Source organism: Heterocephalus glaber, unplaced genomic scaffold (assembly GCF_053883595.1).
Source record: "Heterocephalus glaber isolate CG9 unplaced genomic scaffold, H.glaber_assembly_v1.0 deba00000842, whole genome shotgun sequence".
NCBI lineage: Eukaryota > Metazoa > Chordata > Mammalia > Rodentia > Bathyergidae > Heterocephalus > Heterocephalus glaber.
Window position 1 is genome coordinate 38,152 of NW_028258166.1, and position 23,268 is coordinate 61,419.

The 23,268-nt window shown below is 40.4% G+C and overlaps 1 protein-coding gene across 3 annotated transcripts in view; it reads right to left on the minus strand.

The window, feature by feature from the left end:
- The window catches only part of LOC147828913 (protein lin-54 homolog), a 32,140-nt gene that overhangs the window by 3,396 nt on the left and 5,476 nt on the right, over positions 1 to 23,268 (minus strand). The window contains exons 2-9 of one of the 3 annotated variants that reach the window (XM_087207847.1): positions 12,932 to 13,175; positions 7,940 to 8,013; positions 7,588 to 7,785; positions 5,770 to 5,861; positions 4,892 to 4,963; positions 4,107 to 4,209; positions 3,812 to 3,949; positions 1,303 to 1,505 (exon numbers count right to left, since the gene is read on the minus strand). In XM_087207847.1, the coding sequence (XP_087063973.1) occupies positions 1,303 to 1,505; positions 3,812 to 3,949; positions 4,107 to 4,209; positions 4,892 to 4,963; positions 5,770 to 5,861; positions 7,588 to 7,785; positions 7,940 to 8,013; positions 12,932 to 13,160 (1,109 nt within the window). In that variant the 5' untranslated portion in view covers positions 13,161 to 13,175. The remainder of the gene's footprint in view (positions 1 to 1,302; positions 1,506 to 3,811; positions 3,950 to 4,106; positions 4,210 to 4,891; positions 4,964 to 5,769; positions 5,862 to 7,587; positions 7,786 to 7,939; positions 8,014 to 12,931; positions 13,176 to 23,268) is intronic. The other 2 variants (XM_087207848.1, XM_087207849.1) reach the window with 2 other exon arrangements.

Here is a 23,268-nt window from a genome sequence, read left to right on the forward strand (position 1 = left end):
GAGACCCTGTCTCGAAAAGTACCAATCAATCAATCCAAAAAACCCACAAGAGTTCCAGATTTTAAACACTCGAACAAAGGTTTATTAACATGCTGATGTAACTTTATACTGGCTTTTTTAAAAAGAAGGTTTTTATTGTATTGTGTAACTTCGTATTTTCATTTCCTAGCATAAATATTTTCCCAAGTGGAAAAATTTTATGTTTTACCTTACTATACCTTTAATCTCCACATGAAGATTAGACTTACTCATCTAAAAGATTATTAAAAGGCCAACAAGTATTCATGCCATAACCCTAACTAATGTATCTGCCCATTTCCACTTCTGTCAAGAAACATCTGTGTAGTCCAGGTGTGAGAGTTCATCAGAATAGCTGAACTATTTTGTACAAAAAGACAGCCTTATTTATTTTTATTTTTTTTCTGGTACCAGGGATTGAACTCAGGACCTTGTGTTTATAAGGCAAGAGCCAGAACCACTGAGCTAAATCCTCAGCCCCTTTTTCATTTTTTTTTTAATGGGACCGAGGATTAACTTCAGGACCTTCACACTGAGCAATATCTCCAGTCTTTTCATTTTTTTTTCACTATGAAACAGGGTCTTGCTAAGTCTCTCAGTTGCCTGGGCTAGGCTCTATTTGTGATCCTCCTGCCTCAGCCTCCTTGAGTGCTGGGATTACAGGTGCATGCCACCACAACTGGCCAAAAGCCTTACTTTTATAAGCATTGGATCTTAGTTCGACTTAAAGGGCTTATTCCACTTAACTTCTCAAATTAATCTAATAACAATAAAAGACTACAATATCAGAGTATGATGGGTAGTTCCAATAGGATGGGAAAAGTGCTTCAAGAATATAGAAAAAGGGCCAGGGATTTAGCTCAGTGGTTTTGCTGCCTGCTGTGCAAGCGCAAGGACCCAAGTTCGATCCCCGGTACCAAAAAAAGAATATCGAAAAAGAGGTAAGAAAATGCAAAGATATGAGTAATTAACCTCATCAAAAAAGGTGTAAAAAATTTGGTTTTTTATAGGTGTTTCTCAAATTACATAGTACTGCCTCTTAGTAGGGAGAAATCTAATTAAATTAAGCACAACAAACTAAAGCATCACTTTGTATTTTAGAATTGCACAACGTATCTGACAGTGATTTTTCTGTTATCCTTAAATTCCTTTAAAAACAACTAAAGATGGAAAGAAATACAAAATTCAGATTTGAACTCAGCTTTGAATCCCCCAAAAGAAACATTACCAAAAATAAGAATTTGAGAAACATTATAGAAAGACTTTTAGAAGATGCAAACTTACTTTCCTCCTCCACTATTCAAAGCTGGCGCTGGCCGAGTAAGCAGGTCGGAAATCTGAGAGGACAGCTTGGTCTTGGCCGCTGTCTGCTGCTGCACCCTAACTTCAGCTGCATCTGCCAAGTGCATCAGTGTCTTTCTTTCTGGGCTTTCTTCAAAATTTTTACAGCCAATACACTTGCATATCGAGGAACACATTATTTTTGCCTAAAAGATTAACAAAAGAGGAAGTTTCCTAATCAAAACCTATAAGCAGATGCCACAATCAAATCAACAAATAATATTACCTGGCCAACTGACATTAAGGTTAGATGGAAGCACCTTTTGTGACAAAGACTAATTAGGATAACTACACATGTGGACCAGTCAGGAGAGGCTGAACTGTTCAGGTCCTTTCCTGTCAACTCCACCCACTGAGTACAGATTCTCTCCCACCAGGAATGACACAGGTTCTCTGTAAGGAGTGTGAATGAGACACTAAGGTATCACCAATGACAGCTATTCAGAACCCAGCCACTTTAAACAAATCATCATTGACATGCCAGTGACCACACAGTTTCACACGAAAAGGATTTCAACCATACTAGAGTAGTGATGGTGAGCCTTTTAGAGCTCTCAATGATAACACCTGCTGTGGCACATACGCCATAGGTTTGCCACCATTGTTAATGGGTTTATTTTCTGCTTTTTGGTGAACCTAGGAATCAAACACAGGGTCACTTTACCACTGAGCCACATCCCTAGCCCTGTGTATTTATTATTTTGGGGGCAAGGCCTCCCTAAATTGCCCAGGCTGGCTTTGAACTTGGAAATCAGACCCCGAACAGCTGGGATTACAGACATGTGCCCTCCATGCCTGGCTGATGTGCCACGTTGACTAGATACTTCCCTCACTGAACTATCTTCCCTCTCCAGATCCCCAACCTCCTCAATGATCAGGAACCAGTGTGTCCTTCCATGTAAAACATAAAATATATTTACATGAAACGGAGGCCTTACGTCCAAATAGCAGTTAATAAATACAGAATTCTCTCTTTGAGTTTTTAGTTTGTTTTACACAATCATGTACCTGCCTTTCAGCATCTTGCTTTCGTACATGGCAAGAACTAATGGGGTTCCTCTAACCTGTCACCTGGCACAGCTGGAATACATTATCTTTAATGGCTGGGTGGAATTCCTGGTATATATGTGCCACATTTTATTGGGCATTTATTCCTCCACTGATGGGTATTCAGTTTCTCGTTCCATTATCCACAAATAATGCATGAAAAGATTTGGGGCGGTAAAAATTATGATGTTATTTTTCTGAGTTAGTTTTAGAACAGGGCTCACTAGTCAAAGTATATGTAGCTTTCAATTTTAAGAGATGTGGTCAGATTTTTTTTTCAGCTGTAATACTTCACATTTCATCACCAATGTATAAATTAAGGCTTTCTATGTTCCCTACAACAATGGATGTAATAACTTAGTATTTGACGATCTCATTGAGGAGAGCACTGTTCTTTACATTTTCTTGGCTCTTAATGAATTCCTTTCATGTAAATTTAAATAAGCAAAACTACTGTCTATCTCCGTATAGCACCTAGCAAGATAAATTGACCATATTATGAATACATTTACTCTGCTTCTTTGTGTGCATGCATATGTACGAGTGTGTATAGAGAGGGAATGAAGATTGAATCCCAGGTACTCTCTCACTGAGCTCCATCCCCAGCCCTGTCTGTCTATCTGGCTGGCTGTCTATGCTATCCTCCTGCCTCAACCTCTCCAGTGCTAGGAATATAGGTGTGTACCACCACCATACCCGGCTGCCCTGGTTCTTTCTTACAATACACAAATGAGTTCTATTTATCAAAGCATTAATGACTATACATTTGAATTAAATGGATTACTGTCAGCCTGTGTGGGAATCCAACCAAGTGACATTTTTATTAAGCCCTGAAGACAGAAAAAAATCCCTGGCCTTGAAGCAGGGGGAGGTATCAGTGGTGATAATTTGGACTGTTTTTTTAATTTGTTTTTTGTGGTGCTGGGGATCATGTCCAGGGCCTTGTACACTAGGCAAGTGCTTTACTACTGAGTTCCATCCCCAGCCTAGGACAACCCTTGGTCTCAGGACTATGCCCAGAGCACAGGCTGTTGCACACACACATGTATTTCAGAAAAGCCTGCAGAGAGCAGCAGGCAATGCTGTCTCTTGGTTGAAGACACCACTGTAGTTTGTAAACCTCTGTGACATTGCTATTTTTATTGAAACTTGACATGCAGGTGCTGTGGTGTTCATGCTGTCAGTCATGAAGCAGCAAATCAGCAGCAAGACCCCAGCTGTACCAACGAGCACAAGGCTCACTGCCCTGAAGCCGATTCCTCCTCAGCTGGGGCCCTGGAACCAGCTGTATTATTTCCAACACTAACACAAAATGACTCCCAATTGTCATGGAACACTTTTGCAGTGTGTTCAACTAAAGCTGTTTGCCAAAGGCAGTTAGGAGATGCTCCCTGCAGCATCTCACCTCGTAGCACTCACAGTAGTTCTTGAGACACCCTGAGCGCTTACAGTTACAGCCCTTGCTGTGCCGTCGGTCTGACTCTCCCTCCTTCCCTTTCCCAATCTTCGGCTTGAAGGCTTCTGGATTTCTGTCCAGGCAGGCCTGCCAAACACACCAGTGTCAACTGCACTGAAGTCACAGCACATTATGCATACACACCACATAGGTTATTAGACTTTCTTTATAAGACAACTGGGTTCTTTAAAATAAAACCAGAAGAAACTAGATTTTTGTCAGATAAAAAATAAAAAATAATCACCTTTATTGCTTTTTGCCTTTCATTTTCATGTTCCAAATTGTTGTAACAATTAGTACAATTGCAGTTGTTGCAAAATTCACCATTTGCAAAGCAATCACAATATCTGGAAGGTGAAAACCAGTCTAAGATTAAAAGTCGATGAAATAAAGCTAGTAACTAGATAATTATATATATACACATGCATTATGCTTGTGATAAAGCATTTCAGAAACAAATTTACCCAGCACCACCTAGTTGCAGAGTTAAAAAAACAGGTGGTCAGGCTCAAAATTTAAGTCACCAACTCCTAGAATTTGGGCCTAGAAACTTAGTCTAAATAGTAACAGTTGTCAGCATAAGATCTATAGGATTTTATGTGCCCCAAAGTGAATTATTTCAGAATCCTGATAAAGGAAAAACACAGCTTAAGCCAGAGCAGTGTTGCTTTGCCTTCTGAGTCCCTCAAAGGCAGTGCCACCCCTGAACTACTGCATCTTCTAGCTGAGCACTGCAGACCAAACACGAGGTCGTAAGTGTCTGTCATTAAGGACATGAACTGTGTCTGTCTCATGCTGCATGTCCCTAGCCGATAACTCATGTATCACCACAGAGAACTCCAAAGCACTGCCTTTCATCCATGAAGGAAACTATACTTCTATACTGCTATAGGTGCTCATGCACTTGTATGTTTATTTAAATTACTTAGACTTATGAAATTGGCCTGTTAAGAGTTTAAATTAGGTCCATTTGTTTTTAAGAGCATTTCTAATTATATAAGGTAAGCAAACAATAGAAAAAACACTTACAATTTCAAACACAGAGATTTTGTACAATTACAGGGCTTTCTGGGCCGACTGGCAGACTCTGATGGGATTATCCTATACAGACACACAAAAATATACATTTTAATCCATTTAACATAACCATTTAAAACTATGAAAGTCTCCAATCTATTAATTTCTCCTGAAATAAATCTTGAACAAAAGTATTCATCTCTAATAAAAGTCTATTTTGTAAATATGTATTTTAAAGTTATCAATAGCTATAAAGAACACTTCTCATATACCCTTCCTTCTGAAAGAACAAAACTTGAAAACAGGTCAAAACCCTTGGACTTCAATTATACAAGACAGGGGCCAGGGATTTAGCTCAGTGGGTCCGCCACCTGTCTTGCATGCACAAGGACCCGAGTTCGATCCCCAGTACCAAAAAAAAAAAAAAAAAAAAAAAATATATATATATATATATATATATACACACACACAAGACTGTGAGAAGGGTGGGGGAGGACCGGGCTTTGGAAAAGGACAGGTGCCCTGGAATTAACCATGCAAGCACTGCTTCCACACCCAGACTGCAAAGATGGAACCAAGACGTCAACAAACAGGAAGAAAAACCAAAAACCTCACATAATTTAAAAATAGTTAACATCATTTTAAACACATATGCAGAATGACAGAGTGAGAGACAGAAAGAGAATAAATGTGGAAAAGTTGGTGGATCTGAGTAAAGGGTATCTGGAGATCTTTGTTTCTATAACTTGTTTGTTTGATATTTGAAAATAAAAAGCACTTTAGAGGACTGTTTATATAGCTTTAAGGGAAAAAAAATCAAATGTGATGTATTTTGGAATAAATATACTTAATGTTGGATTTAAGTCAACCCGACAACTTAAAGCACTCACCCATTGAATGGAAGCCTTGCCTGGGTCTGGATCCCAGGCGTCCCAGTGAAGTTAGAGTTGCTTGCTATGGACACATATGAAGACTGCTGTAGCTGTGTGTAAAGAAGGTGAGTTAAGATCATATCTGAAAAATAGACAACACTCTGAGATGCAGTGATCATGAGAAGCACAAATTCATCAACCAAAGTAGAAAACAATATAATGAAGAAGTCATATAAACACTTCCTGCAACTACTTTATTTTTTTGAGACAGGGTCTAACTATGTAGCCCAGGCTGGCCTCAAAATCAAGATACAGCCTTCTGCCTCAGCCTCTCTAGTGCTGAGATTACAGGTATGCACCACCATGCCCAGCTTCATGGAGCTCTTTGTAAGACCCAAACCAATACTAGAGGTGAAATAACATGAACAATTTAGTATACTAATACTAAATACTATAAATGTAAAAAAATTATTTCCTAAGAGTATGTTAGAACTATGGGAAATTCTAGATGGATACCCTACAAATACTGAAATAAACTTTATTGGTTAGAAAAATGCACATAAAATACATACTATATTGATCACACTACAAATCATAGATAATGAAGTTAAGTGCATAAGTGAGCTTCATTTTATGGGATTTCTTTTTCTTTATCCCTTTTTTTCTTTCTTTTCTCCCTCCCTCCCTTCTTCCTACCCTTCTTGCAGTGCTGGTGGTGGAACATGACCTTGTGCGTGCTGGGTAAACATTCTATACCAACTCAGCTACATTCCCAGCCCTACACTGACTTCTAAACATAGAAAAGGTATAATAAAAATACTGACTGGGTGTGGTGGTGCACATGGCAGCCTCAGCACCCCGGGAGGCTGAAACAGGAGGCTGACAAGTTTGAGCCCAGTCTGGGTAACTTAGCAAGACTGTCTCAAAGACAAAAAACAAACAAAAAAGGTCTGGGGATGTTGCTCCATACAGAGGGCCCAGTTCAATCCCCAGTACCACAAGGGGGTGTGGTTGGAGGACTTGAAAGAACATTTGTTGCTTGTAGTGGTATATGCCAGTAATCCTAGCAGTTTGGGAAGCTGAGTCAGGAAGATGACAAGTTTGATTCCTGCCTGGGCAACTTAGTGACATGCTGTCTCAAACAATAAAAGGGGCTGTGGATGTAGCCCAGTGGTAGTGCACCTGAGTTTGATCCCTAGTGCTAACAAAACAAAACAAACCTGAACATCAGTCCACATACATTTCATTAAAGTACAAGTATTTCTTTCTATTTCCTCTCTGACAATGGAAGTCAATCCATTCAATACTTAGAACACTGTTTAATCTTTGCATGACAAAGAAAAACCTCCATCTGCTTCCTGCTAGTGGTGCACCACACCTGGACAAAAGGCTAGTGCATGACTTCCATTCTATCGAGGGCTCAATGACAGTGGCTCAGCCACTAAAGACACCTGGAAAATCCTCCCATGGTTTACTTTCCAAACACAAGCCAGTGGCATCCTATTGTGAAGAAGAGCAATATCACAGTCATAGTCTTTCTAAAGACACTGGGACTTTGCCAACTTTAACTTTCTCCATCTCCAAGTCTTGCCTGTCACCAACCAGCACACAGCTCCAAACTGCCTACTTTTTTTATCTGACTTGTGTCATATATTCCTAAATGCTGAAAACACATAGAAATAAACTCACATGCTTCAGATAACACTTCAAGATTTTAGAAAGAGCCATGTTAATCCTGATTCTGATGCTCCTGAATAGTTTCAGAATGTGGTGGTACTAGACGTCCTAGACCCGATCTCATTTCTGGAACACAGTGACTTCACCTTCTCCACATACCTGAGTGACATACTGAGCCGGAAGCACTGCATAGCCCACATTCCCTGTCCCTGGGGCTGGGGCCAGGACTGTTCCTGGAGGCAGGTTGGTGAGGTTGGGCTGGATCTGGGGCAGTGGTGTGGCGGGCATGATGAGCCGCTGCTGGGGCTGGGTATTGGTTACAATCTGTGAAGTTGGGTTGATTGGTTTTGGAACAACCTAAAAAAGGGAAATTTTGTGCTCAATGGTCACAATAATAAATTTTATAGCTGTTCAATTCAGTATCAATCTCTTATACCTAAATCTCAACTCTGAACTTGAACAGTAAATTATCATTTGGGAGAAACCAAGAAAGAAGTTATGTGATACTCACTTGTTTGACAGCCTGCGCTGGGACAAAGGGGACTGACATCCGCACTGGGGTTGCATTAACAACCACAGGCTTTGCTTTTAAAAGAAGAAAAAAATATGAACAATTTATAGAAAATAGTACTCAAAACCCTTAGAATACTTAGCTCCCTTCAAGTTATACTCAGCAAGGAGTATAAGGAATCCCATGTGCTGCCTACTTTGCATCATCTTTTACCAGTTACTGCTCAGAACTGTCCACCCTGTCCACCAGAGAACTCACATCTGAGCAGCCACAGTCTGCTGAGGAGAGAATGTCTATAGGCTCAAGATGCTCTACTGAAACTATTTCAATCTGTACGTACACGACTTACACACTCAGTGTTCAATCCAGCCAAATGCAATGTATAAATAAAAGAACTGCAACTCATAAGCTTGGATGACAACACTGCTCTCTACATTACTATTTCTAATTGCTGTGTTTCTATCCAAACCAGAGAAAAATATTGTTCTTGCATAATTCAATATTTATAGAATAAATACTAAAAGGCAGCATGGCAAAATGACTAAGAATACGGGTACTAAAATCATAGACCCAGGGAGCTCAAATCCCGGTTGTGACACTTTTTTAAACTCTATCTCCCTGACTCCTTGTTGCCATCTGGTTAAGCATCTATTCTCACAGCATCCAGACTTAGTATGTTACCATCAGAAATGATTAGAACAGTGCCTAACAGGGCCAGGGATTTAGCTAAGTGGTGCCGCCACCTGCCTTGCAAGCTCAAGGTCCCAAGTTCCATCCCCAGTACCCAAAAAAATTTTAAATTAAAAAAAATAGAACAGCGCCTAATACACAGTAAGTGCTCCATGATTGTTAGTTTCCATTACTGTCACTGCTGTTATTACAATCATAGCTACTATGGAAATTGCATCACTGCCAGTGTTCCGGGGAAACTAAAGCATAGGACCCTCTGCTTGCAAGGAGATTACATTCTAGTAGAATAGATCAGCCAAGTCCCAAGTAAAAGAAATACTACTGAAGAAAATAAAACAAATTCTGGGATTTCAAAGGATAGAGAATGCAAGTCTTATTGGCAGAGATTAAGAATATAGAAGTCTTTCTCCTAGCTAGGGCTGATGGTGCATGCCTATAATTCCAGTACTCTGGGAGGCTGAGGCAGGAGAAACACAAGTCTAAGCCCAATCTGGGCAATTCAGTGAGACCCTGTCTCAATAATAACAAGGGCTGAGGTTGTAGCTCGTTGCAAAGGCCCTGGGTTCAACCCCCAGTACAAAAGAAAAAAAAAACTGAGAAGTGGAGGGGGTGCAGAGGTGGAAAGATGAGACCTAGGGAGGCAAGGAACATGACTTCCACCACAAGGTGGGGAGCTGCAGTGCAGGGGATAGGCAGGGCACAGGGAGTGGCCACTGCAGGGCTCTCAGGAACCAGGAAAGTAATGATTGTGAGAGGCACATACTCAAGGACAAGTTGACCTAAGGAGGACGAACATGATACAGAGAAGTAACAGGTAACATGCAAGAAGAGGTCAGTGCTGTCCAGGGGAAGGGGAAGTGCCGCTCTTGAAGCCTCCTCCTGTCATCCCACATGGGAAGAGTATAAGAAGGATGACATCTCTCTGGGCCTCGAGATGGGTGGAGACAGTAAGATCACACTGCTGTCACAATAATGGAAAGACCCCAGAAGGCCTATCATGACAGTAAGAGTTTTTTTGTTTATACTTTTTTTCCCATACTGGGGATCGAACTTGGGACCTTGCACTTGCAAGGCAGGCGCCAGAACCACTGAGCTAAATCCCTGGCCCCTTTGTTTATACTTTTGATGAAGACAAGAGGGCTGATAGCTGAGGACAGAAGAGCTGAGAGTACTGAGAGAGATCTGGCAAGAGGGATCTGAAAGTGCAGGCCACAGCACCAGGTACACACTAGGGGAGCTCCAGAGTGGTAGGAACAGTGACAGCTGCACAACTCTTGGCATTCACTGAAATCCTGTACTCTGTACACTTAAAAGGGTGAATTCTGAGCCAGTGTAGAAGTGCACACCTATAATCTCAGAACTCTGGGATGCTGAGTCAGGAAGACTGCAAGTTCAAGGTTGACCTGGGCAACTTAGTGAGACCCTGTCTCAAAATAAAAACGAAAGAGTGAATTTTATGGTACATATATAAACTATATCTCGCTAAGTTTGTGACACAGAAGGAGTATATGACTGTGAAATAAGGGAATGCTGACAAAGCCAGGCACAGTGGTAAACATCTGTAGTCTCAGCTACTCAGGAGGCTGAGGTGGAAGATTCACCGAGCCCATGAGTTCAAGGACAGCCTGGGCAACAGAGCAAGACTCTGTTTCAAGATAAAAAAAAATAAAAGAGAGGAGCAGTGACATCCAACATCCACCCAAGGCTGCTTCTGCTCTGGCTTGGTTCTTCTCAGTGAGAGGAAAGCATTAGTGAAGTTACACTAACTGCTGCAGACTGTCTCAGCCACACTAGGAGTGACAGGGCAAATGTGGCATGCACCTGCAACACAGGCAGCACCCTCTACACCTGCTCCTGAGCACACAGGGCAGTCCTGAAGCCAGGGCAAGATCCTGCAGAGTAGAGGACTCATTTCCTGTCTGTTGTTGAGAGTGTGGGCAGGCGTGGCCCACTGTACCTGCATCCAACCCACCAGAGGCGGGCAGAAACACAGGCACTAAGAGCACACGGAGTCTCCCTGACCCACGGAATGAGGGCAAAGTGAAAGGAATGGTCAGACACAGCACCCTAACAACGTGGAGAGGGGAGGGCATAAAATGAAGCCAACAGCCGTGTTTCTCCTCCTCCTCCGTCAGTGTTTCCTGCTTCAGTGTATGACTACTGCAGTTTTCAGAAAAGCTGGCATCATCTTCCATTGTGCAGTTCTCAAAGGAACGCTAAACAACTCTTTTTTTTTTTTTGGTACCAGAGATCGAACTCAGGACCTTGCACTTGTGAGGCAGGCGGTGGAACTACTGAGCTAAATCCCCGGCCCAACAGCTCTTTACAATAGCGTCTTTTCAAGCTTCAGTAACCAGGCCAGAAAGTGTCTGAGGCTTTCTAGTTTGTGAGATAAGCATCTGCCCTCCTCAGAGAGCAGAGTCCCTGCTGAGGAAGCCAGCCAGGCAACCCGGGGCCCAGAGACACCACTCCTCACACAGCTCTGGGGAAAAATGTGCAAGACAAGCCCTGCTCCTGTGGCCTTTAAGTAAATCCTTCTCGGGAAATGAGGACTCCAGAAAGGCTTGTTAATATATTTGATGAACCAGAGCAACTCATTAGAGTACCCTAAAAACACTATAAATTTATCTCATTATCCCTATAAAGTAATATAACATATGTACTCAGATCTTTTACAGAACAGGAAAGAAACACAAATACAGGTGAATATAAGATAAACTGTACAGCCAGGATGTGTGATGGGTTTGAAGAAATACAGAGAGGAAGAAGGAAGTGAAGAGACAGACAACGTGGACGGGAGAATGCAAGAAAAGGAAGTCAGCTGGGCATGGTAGCACGTGCCTATAATCTCAGCACCGAGGCAGGAGACTGTAAGTTCAAGTCTAGCTGGGCAACTTAGCAAGATCCTGACTCAAAATAAAAAATATAAAGGGGTAGAGCAGCCTAGTTCGGGGAAGAGGGAAGAAAATGAGGGGAAGGGAAGAGGCCCAAGGAATAAGCTGGGGAAACAGCAGCACTGCCAGAAGAGGAAAAAAGTAGAGAGACACAAAAGATAGACACAAAGTTAGAAAAGGCAGCACTGGGACATACACTAGAATCCTAAATGTGCAGTCTATTCCTTCACTTTCCTGGGTCTTCAGCTTCCTTTCATCTATATCAAAAATTTGTTCATGCCAATAAGAAAAGTGTTAACTCTGTCTTAAAAAAATGGATTCTCCACACTTGTACACACGCACGCGCGCGCAATAGAACCAACAGCATCAAATGACTATCTCCATCATCATAACATCTAAGCACACTAGGCTGGATACATATGAAAATGTGTTTACTCCATTGTCTCAAAGGTGAGTGAGCTACCAATAGGTAGTCTTTGTACCCTACCACTGAGCTATCAGAGCTGTATTCCCAGACCCTCTATTACTTTAATAAACAATTAATCATTCACTAGCCATCAACTGCCTTTTTTGGTTTTTTGTTTGTTTTTGTTTTTTGAGACAGTGTCTTGCTATGTAGTTCAGATTGGCCTTGAACTTGCTATGTAGTCCAAGCTGGCCTCAAACTCCCAGTGATTGATCCTCCTGCCAATCCAAGTGCTGGAATTACAGATGTATACCACCACACCTAGCCTCAACTGCTTTTTGACATTGGTAAAATATAAAGTGGTTTTTCATAGAAAAACTCAAGCCCTAAACTATAAATATCCTTTTTCACGACATTCAGTTTTTTACAAAGTAGAAAAATATGAGAAAGATTATTTATGTGTCTGATGCAGGTCGTAGGAAGGATTAAACAGAAACACAGAAAATAGAAGGACCACAAAGAGGGATATCTTCTAGGAAAACTACAACTGAGCAAGAACATGTTAGTCACTTTTTATTAGCAATTACTGATTCAAAATAAGTACTACTCAAAATTAGAGAAAAGCAATATTAAATTCCTACTTATTTGTACCTTGCCTATTGGTCATTTCAACTGACCCGAACCCTACCAAGGAGCTGCGTAGTTTTAAAACTAAAATAAATAATTTAAGTCTATTCCAATGGCATTAATGGTGGGATTTAAACCAGTGATAAAATAGCAAACCACACATTTCCAAGTACAGTCACTGGGACTATCCAGTATTATAGCACAACTCTAGCCACCGACCTTTAGCAGGAGGAAATGTTAGTTACATGCCACTCTAATCTATTGCACTGTCTCCTGCAACAGCTGTGAAGTCCAGCTGCCAGCTGAAATGAGCACTTAATTAAAACTTCAGCAAGAACAGGATCGATGCTCTGTAATAACCCCAGAAGCACTCACCACTATTTTTGAAAAGTGGGTATTCACCTTGCTGCAGAGGCGGAGTGTTGGTGCTGGGGTTTTGACTGGCAGGTGGGGTGGAGCTGCTGGCGGTGGTGGCAGTGACAAGTCGGACATAATGGAACTTGCTGCCAGGCACTTGGATTTGTTGGACATTGGGCGAAGTGGCCAGAGGAATAATTGTCTTAAACTGCGACGTGCTCACACCTCCTACAGTGATGGTCTGCATGGCTGATTTCACCGCCTGTTAATTAACATGACAAGACACAGCTAGCATTAATCCAGATGCAACTTTCCTGCTCTTTGAACTTAGGACAGTTGCCCAAGTAATAAAGAATGCTCCTGATTGGGATTTGTTGTTGTTTTTGTGTTGTGTTCTTTTGTTTTTGACTTCAGGACGCCATAGACTATTCTCTGAGTCTGTAAATAAAGCTTGGAAGCAGGGAGGGAAAAGAAAAAAAAAAAAAAGAACGTTCCTGGGCTTTATCAAAACTGCTAAAAGAAACAAGCTGTTCAAAGAGAAACAAAAGACAATAATAATGAATGTAAGGGTGAAATCTAAATTTATGAGTTCTACCTCCCATCACCAATAGTTAACTCCCTTGACAATCCAGATCACATGACTTGCTATAGAGAAATTATTACTTAATTTATAAGAACTTACACAATTTTGACAGATAAAATTTGTAAGAAAAAACATTTTTTAATTTCCACAATTAAGTTCCATATTCCAAAGAGAGAAAAGAGGATATAGATATCTCCCCCAGAGTAAAATAATAATGTTTATATAAGGTCCGGTCAATGCTGAAAGACTTACAATATCCACTCCCAGATACAAAAGTACCCACTTACCATACAGGCAGGATGCAAATTCAGTACACAAGCACCCCAATACTGGTTATCTAGGGAAACTTATCAGTTTTTAGGTGAATTGGATCTTAGACAATATAATCATTTTAATTAACTTTAATCCTTTCCTTCAGTTTGACAGAAAGCAGTAAGACTGCCCCCAAAGCAAAACAAAACATCAGATGGAGAGAAGAAACCAGTCCTCCGGGAGGTCCCTAACTCACATATAGTACACTGCATCCAAAGCTGGTTGCATTTATTATTCTCTAAAAGGCTATGTCCCCACCTGCTTTACAGAAAGCCTTCAGGGTAGATGACAATAGCCATACGATGGAGGCTCTTTCCTATATTCACTATGAGAAGAACAACTTATGAAAATCATTCTTAAATGTCTGAACATTTCTATAAAAGCCAAAGAAAAAAGAAAAAAGAATGTCCTTTGATATTCAGTCAAATGAGATTGTCAAGGAGATTATTTTGGCATAATTCATGTATTATCATTTGGCTGAGGCATCAAGAAGCCAACTCAAAGATGGAGCTAAACAATATCCACAGCAGTCAGTGAATGAAAACAGAAAGCAAAATGCACAGATATGGAAGCTACTGAAAGCTCCAGTAACCTACAGGGCCACTATGTACACTGCATCAGCTATCAACTCAAAATGGGAGTGAGTACTGCCCTAAGAACAAGATGCTTCAAACAGTAACAGTTCTGGGCTTGATACATACAGAAAACAATAATAAAAATATCACATGGATGAACTGGTTTGAATCTAGCAACCACATTATGAGATAGGTGTAGCCTGGTAAGTTTGCATAGTGCTGTCTTTTTCCCTAAGTTGTGCATACTTAAGGCTTATCTGTAAGGGACACATATACATGCTAAATGGTTACAAGAGGGAGGCAAATTAACATGCCCCTCATCTGCCCTTTTTGTTTTTGTGGCAAGAGCAGCTAGAATCTGTTAATATAGCAGGAGCCCTAAATATAGTCCAATTGTATGACCTATAGTCCTTATGTTTTGTTGCAACAGGATCCTTGGACTAGTTCATCCTCCATTTCTGCTACTTTGTATCCTCTCACCTCCTCCTCACTCCCTCTGCTGCAGCCCATCTCCAGTCTCCCTGGGAAATGCAGTTTTATTCTGTCTCTGTATATGTACTCTTTCGTTTAGATTCCATTAAGTGACATCATACACTCAAACTGTGGCAAATGGCAAGTTGTTTTTTAAAGTCAAATAATATTCCAGAGAGAGAGAGAGAGAGACGGGGGGGGGGGGGGGGGGTGTTTCTATACCCATTCATTCATTCATTAGTAGACACTTAGGCTGTTGTGAGTGACCTGCAGGGACATGGGCTGCCTATCTGGGAGGTGATGATTCACTCCCTTTGGGTGTACATCCACAACAGAGTAGCTGGGTCACATGGTGGTGCCTTTCTTCCCTAGAGGTGCTGCTGTGTGTCCCAGGCTGGTCTCAAACTCCCAGGTTCAGCCTCCTGAATGGATGGGGGTGGCTGCACACACCAACACACAGGCTGATGTTGCTGATGATCCCTTTAGAAACCTTCAGTCTTCCCTCGAGGCTGCACCAATCTGCGTTCCCATTCACTGCTATGTGGGGCTCCTTCCTCCCAACATGCTGGTTGACACCAATCTTTCACCATTTTGTTAGCAGACATCTTACCAGGCATGAGGTGGACTCACACTGCCCTAATGATGTTGAGCACCTTTTCATCCATCTGCTGGCCATTTTTATATCTTCTTTGGTGAAATACCTATTTAGGCCCTTTGCTCATTTTTCATTTGGTTTATTTATTTTTCTTTCATGAGTTGTAGGAGTTCTTTTGGGTTCTTTTTTCCGGTACCAGGAATTAAACTCAGGACCTTCCACATCAGGCAGGTACAATGTCACTGAACTACATCCCAAGCCTGAGTTGTATGAGTTCTTTATAAATTTTGAATATCAGCCTCTTACTGGGTAATGGTTTGCAAATATTTTTTCCCCAATCTATGAGCTGTTCTCTCATTTTGTTGTTTCCTTTGTGTGCAGAGCATTTTAGTCTGACACAGCTGCATTTCTTAATTTTTGCTTTTACAATGTGCGCTTTTGGTGTGACATCCCCCTCACCCTCCCTCCGCATCAAAAAAAAAAAAATCACTCCCAAGCCTAATATTCAGGAGCTTCTCTCATTGACTCCTTGGAGTTTCAGGGTTTCTACTCTTACACCAGGCCTTTCGTTCACTTTGGAGTTGTTCTATGTTTGATGTTAGACAAGGGTCTGACCTCATTCTCTTGCACGTGGTAAACTCGTTTTCCCAGCACCATTTTTGTAGACTATCCTTTCCCCAGTGTACTTTTTAAAAATATCTTTACATTAAACTTCCCGTATCCTAAACATCAAGAAAGAACTTTTACAATTGGATCTGAAAAAAAAGATTTGCTGGGCATGGTGGCGCATACCTGTAATCCCAGTACTCAGGAGACTGAGGCAGGAGGACCTCCATGAGTTCAAGGCCAGCCTGGACTACATAGTGAGACCTCATCTCAACCCCCTCCCCTCAAAAAAGACTTGACTATACTTTAAATTAGTACAGTATATAAGTTCATTTACATTTACCATAGCCAATTAAATATCTGGATTTAAATCAATCATTCTATTATTTCCTATTCGAACCAGCCATCATCTTCTGTTCCTTTTCCTTTCCCGTCTTAATTTCCTTGGGATTAGTATTCTACTGGAGCTGGGATACAGCTCAGCAGTAGAGCACTCACCTGCTATGGTTGAGGCCCTGGGTTCAATACCCAGCATTACCCATTGTTATTTCATTTTCCCTGCATTTGCTTGTTATTTATACATTATGTTACTATTCTTTAAGTGGTTATCATAGAGATTATAATACACAATGTACAGATATAAATTAGTACTTACAATAAAATCATTTACTTTTGCCCCAGTTTGGTGCTGTTGTTAAGTATTTTAATTCTACATATAATTTAAACTTCACAAGATATTTGATTAGCTACATTTACAAAACTTACTCTTACAGCCTTTCCTATGTCTCCATGCTTCCATTCAGGATCATTTTCCCTCTGTCTAAAGAGTTTACTACAGGATTTCCTTAGGTGTAAGTCTACTGATAAAAAACTCTCAAAATGGTACTTAATCTTTTCTTTATCTATGGATCCAGTCTGCCGATAAACTCATCTACTGATTGAGTTCTCCATCTCAGTTTTAACTGTTCAGTTTGAAAATATTCCCTGAGCTAAGTGTGATGGTGCATACCAATAATCCTAGCAACCCCAAAGGCTAAGCCCAGAAGGACCTTGAGATGGAGGCCAACCTAGGCAACTAAGACTCTTGTCTCTAAATAAAAATAAAAAGGGGTGGGGATGTAGCTCAGTGATAAAGTGCTTGCCTAGCATGTGTGAAGTCTGTGGTTCAATCCCTAGGATTAAGGAAAGGATGCATCTAATTCTTCTTTATAGTTGCTAGCTGTTTGCTGAAATTGCTCATCTTGATAGCTAAACCCTTAAGTATATAATCCTATTTATATTTAAAGTCTCAGTACGAAAACTCCATTATTATGTCTCTTGCCTTTGAATCACGTAGTCTAGTCTCCTAGTATGGCTGATGTTCTTCACTGTTAAGGAGATAAGTTGAGACTCTGAATGGTACTAAATGACTCTGGAGACTTCACCTTGGCTCCTGGCATGCAGCACAAAGTAAGGGCAAAGAATCCTAAACCAGCCCCACACTAACTGGGGTGACCGTGGTGGGGCTTCAGGACCCAGGCGCCGTCTGTGTCCAGTCAGTGCCTCTTCCATGAGACAGCACCCATGGGGTGCCAATAGGAGGACCTGGGTGGCCCCGCTCCTAGGGCTGGAACCCAAGCTTTTGTCCACAGATCTGTAAGACTGACAGTCATTCAGCTCCTCCACTTGGCCACGATACTTTCTGCTCTTGACCACAACTTACCAATCAGCACTTGCCCTAAGGGAAACTGCTACCCAGAGTGTCAGATGGCCTCCTGGGGTATTCCTTTACCCAGGATGGTGGCCTCTGAAGTGCTGGCTCTTTTGGTAGGTCTTCTAACCCTTCAAACAGATTATTAAAATATACTGCACTCTACTTTTAGTTATTCTTAGTGGGAAGCCTGGTCTGCAATGAACTGGTTCTGTATACCCAAAAGTAGAAAACTCCATGTCACATGCCTATAATCCCAGCATTCAGGAGGCTGAGGCAGGAGGATCATGAGTTCAAGGTCAGTCTGGGCTACACAGTGATTTTAATGACTGACTACATAACGAGACCCTGTCTGAAACATAACATAACATAACACAACAGAAAATCCAGACTGTCAAGTTCCATCATTCCTTAGCTTATGGCCACGGGTAAATAACTAAACTTCAGAAAATGGGAAAATGATACTTTTCTCAGGATTGTTCGGAAGACGAAATGAGTTAAATTATGTAAAATGCAGATTATAGTGGTACCTCGGTTTATGAACTTAATTTGTTTTACAACTTTGGAAAAGATGGCTGCATTTGTGTTTGTGCAGGGAAGATGGCTGTGGTTGTGTTTGTCACCTAATGTGGATTTGCAAACAGAAGGAAAATTTTGCAAAACACTTTTGTTTGTGAACCGAACTATTTGCAAACAGAAGCATTCATGAACTGAGATATTATTGTATAAGTAATATGTCATATAGTGCAATGCTCAATAAAAGTAAGCCACTATTTATATCACCATTAATACAACCACTTCAGATAGGGATAATGAAGCTTGGGCAGATGAGGTAACTTCCTCAAGGTCACACAGCTAGCAAGGAACATGGCCCTAGATTTGAAACAGATCCAACTCCAACACCCATTCTCTTAACCAAAACATTATACTGTATCCTACTGTAGATGCTTGATGAATAATTATTTTTTCTTCAATTTTTTTTTTATTGGTACATGTTTGCAGTACATAATCATTACATTCCTGGTGGGGAGTTGGTACATGTGCACAACACATCTTAGTTCTCTTTTCATTTTCCCCAATAATTATTAAATGATTGAATAAAACATCATCCAGTCCTCAAGGACTATGTTAAGAACTAAAATAACATATTTGCCACTAAGGAACACAAAATTATTTTTTAATTGGCATACTGAACAGAGGTATGGACATAATTTTTTTTTAATTTAATAATTTTATAATAATTTTCTTTTTGGGGGGTTACTAGGAATCAAACTCAGGACCTTTCGCTTGCCAGGCAGGCAAAGCACCACTGAGCTAAATCCCCTACCCTAATAATTTTAGACTTACAAGAACAATCCCCCTGTACCCTTCCCCAATATAATAACCTCTTACCACCCACTGAATGTTACCAAAACCAGGAACCTGACATTTGATACAGCACTGCTGGCTACACTACAGAACTCCTTGCATTCAGAACCCACCTGTTCGTGTTTTGATGTCCTACCCTAGGTAACCGTGTCACTTGCATAGATTCACATAACCAACACCACCATTGACACAGGAACCTTCCTGGGACAATCCAACAGTCACACTTGACTCTTGGCTCTAACCAGACAACCATGGGTGAAACCGCAATGTCAACATTTGGAATGCGAAGTAGCTCATAAAAGTTGATAGTTAAAAACTGCAAAAGACAGAAGCACTAAAGCATACTTCACTGCTGGACAGAGCTGTCACAAGTTGTACCTTATGAAACTCCACAAGAGCCTCCCTGAACACACTCCAAGGCTGCAAAACACTTCATGTCATTCAAAAAGCACCTTGCTGCAGCTCTCTTTCCTAAACCACCTCTCTAACAGTAGGATAAAAGTCAATATCCTAACTGGAATTCAAAACAGCTATGTTAAATATGTTCTTAAAACAGTGGACTTGAAGGATTTGTTTTAATTTATATTATTTCCTAAGCCATTTCTTACAGATTAATATCACAATTATTTAAGACAATTTCTTTGATTATTTTCCACTTGGCAAATACAGTATTAGATAGCCTTACTTAAGTACAGATTTACCCAAAAGAAAAAGAGAATGAAACATTCTCTTTTTGTTTTACAAATAGATATATTTTTTTTAACTTGGTAATTTGGGGAGATACAGATAGATAGACAGACAAATATAAACAGCTCAACCATCACAAAAAATATTGAATTTGTAAGGACACATACATGCTTTTCAAAATTTGTGACGTTTATGAGCTAATCATCATAACTGTGTCTGTTATCCCAATTCTCACACTTTTGGCTGTTAAATGAATGAAGATGTGAATTTGTGAACTTCAAAATGTTTTCAAGCTAAAAGAGACAACTAAGTTAAGAAAAGTTAAATACTATGTGCTTACATTACTATTATGGTTTATATCTAGATGTCCCCCAAAGTTTCATGCGCTCAAAGGCTTTTGGGAGGTGACTGGATCATGGAAGGTGTGATCTTCACCAGTGGACTGGCCTGCTGAAGAGTTTATAGCTAACAGTGATGTTGGGAGGAAGCCTGGTCGAGGAGGTGGTCACTGGGAATGTGGCCTGGGAGGGTCTCTTTCCTGCCTCCTCTCCTGATCTCTCTGCTCCTACTGCCATGCCTTGAGCTTCTCTGCCAGGCTCCTCTGCTATGCCGCCTTGTGTGGAGCCAGCTGACTATAAACTGAAATCTCTACAAACTCGAGCCAAAATAAACCTCCTTAGCATTGCGGGTGTCAGGTATTGTGTCTCAGCGACAAGAAAGTAACTAAGACACTAATGACAGAGACATACTTTAAGACACCTAACAGGACATTCAGGACTGACTTACTGACTGGTAAAATATTATAAAATAAGTGAAAGACATTCATTTGCTGTTTTCATAACTATTAATTCAACTTCTGTTTTATTCACTGTTTCCTATGATAGTAACAAGGGTGAGTAATTTCATGTGTGTGATGCCGGCAACAGAACCTATAGTGAGTGCCTTGTTTAGCTAATGAAGAGCTCTCCTACCCAGGCCCAAGGCTGAAGAATGCAAACACGATTCATTCACATCCATTTACACAGTAATGGAACAAGTTGAATGACCATATGAGACAAAATTAAGACAAAATGCTTTATGAAGTGACATGAAAAAGGACCAGTCCTACTAAAGAGTAAAACATGCTATCAAGATAGGGTAAACAAAAACAATACAGGATTTGCCTAGGAATCAAGTGCTAAAGATCAAATGAATAGATAAGAGAATCCACATATAGAAAACTCCATGAAGAAATTTGGCATCTGAAATCAATGGAGACAATGAATTATTCAATAAACAATGTAGATTGGCTAGTTTGAAGAAAAAAGCTGATTTCTATAGCTCGCTCCTTCTAACAGATTCCAAAAGGATCAGAGATTTAATCTAAAAAACCCAAAACTGGCATAAAACAGGCACAGTCCAACAGAATAACAGAAGGCCTACAAACACTCCCTTGAATCCAGGCAAATGTGTGCAACAAGGGTGCCGGAGAAGAAAGAGTCTTTTCAACGGTGTTGAAGAAACTGGGTATCTACACGCAAAAGAACAAAGTGGAGGGGCCCAGGATTTAACTCAGTGGTTCCACCACCTGCCTCACAAGTACAAGGTTCTGAGTTTGATCCTCGGTACCAAAAAAAAAAAAGAATAAAGTAGGACTCTAATCCAACACCATGTACAAAAATCAACTCAAAAATGATCCACAACCAAAATGTAAATGCAAAACTATAAAACTATTAGAAGAAAACAAAAAGCAAAGCTCCATAACACTGGATTCGGCAATGATATAACACCAAAGTGTTGGTAATACAGGAAAAATGACAAACTGAACAGAAAAATATAAAAATTTGTACATCAAAAGACACAACAGAGTAAAAAGACAACCCATAGGAGAAAATATTTACAAGCCGGTGCTGGGGTGCATGGCTGTAATACCAGCTATACAGAGGCTGAGGCAGGAGGATCATGAGTTTGAGGGCAACTTAGCAAGAGCCTGCCTCAAAATAAAATAAAAATGGATGAGGATGTAGCCCAGTGGTAGATAGAGTGCTTGTCTAGTACGCATGAAGTTCTGAGTTCAATCCCCAGTACCATAAAAACAAAAACATACAAACCAACCTTATTCAAAACTGGGCAAAGGACTTGGACAGACATTTCTCCAAAGCAGCACAGGAAAATAGGAGCATCTGGGTCCCAGGGACTCTCTAAGCCAAGCAGCATAATGCAGAGATCAGAGAGATGCAAACACTAACTCTAGACTCTTAGAAACTACAGAATATAAACAGCCTGTCTGTGTCTAGATAAAAAGATAAAAGGTGAGAAAAAAGATAAAGAAATTAAGACAAATAGCAATCACTTACACACTTATAAAACATAGAACTGGATTCCAATTCAAACTGTGTAAAAATAAATACAATGATCAGGGTAATGTTGAACACTAGACGGTTGATGCCATTAAAGGAATGTAAATATTTTCTTAAAAAAAAATGTCCCTAATCTTTCATACATAAATACAGAGATAAAATACTTAACTTAAAATCAGAAGATAAGGAAATAAAAATAAGTTGATGAGTCTAAAGTTGGATAAAAGGTACGTGGGGTAACTATACTATTCTAATTTCTTCCATACTTTAAGTTTCTATGGTAATTTTTTTAAAATATGGCAACAAGACCCCATTGGTCAGCATAATATGTGAAAGCACGAAACAAAACTAATAATATAAGTAATGAAAAGCTGATTCCACTCTTACTTCTGCTCCTATATCTTGGCTAATGGGTACCAGTATGAGGGGTTATGTGCAAAATGACCTTTCCAGCACGAGAATCAAGGGAGCCTGCAGCTTGCAGTCACCTCAACTCCAACTCTGAGCAATCTTACAACAATCTGTGGGTTTATAAGGAAGATAGATCCCTTTCACTTCAAATTGTATTCATTACTACAACTATTTGATTATAAGAGGGCTTCACAGAAAAACCAATGGCCTTCTGAAACCATTTCCCAGATCTGTTCTGACTTGGAACTCTGTGGTACTGTTATCACTCACTTCCCCTCCTGCCTAGATAGCTAAAGAATGCACTCAAGATCTGCTTTCATTCTAATCCCCATATGCTCTGAATCTACCTGCCAGACACTAATGTTTTGCAAACTTCACTATCATATTTTTATTATATCTTGTCTCAGAAACATTCCAAGTTACCATATGACAAAATTAAGCTTAAATTTGCTTTGTTTTGAAAACTATCCACAATGTGGCCCTGTTTATTTTCTCTCCATTCCTTTCAAAGCATCACTGATTCCAATCAGAGCTGCTGCCTTCCTGTCCCATTCCTAAGTCTTGTTGCTGGTGTTCAATCTACAGTACACCTATGAAAGACAGAGCTCAGAGATGTCTTCTCTAACCCTGCCAACTGGGGCTGCATCCCCTTATACAGACCTCATGCCATCCTGTGAGTCTTTTCTTAATTTGAAAACTTTACATTGTGCAATGATTT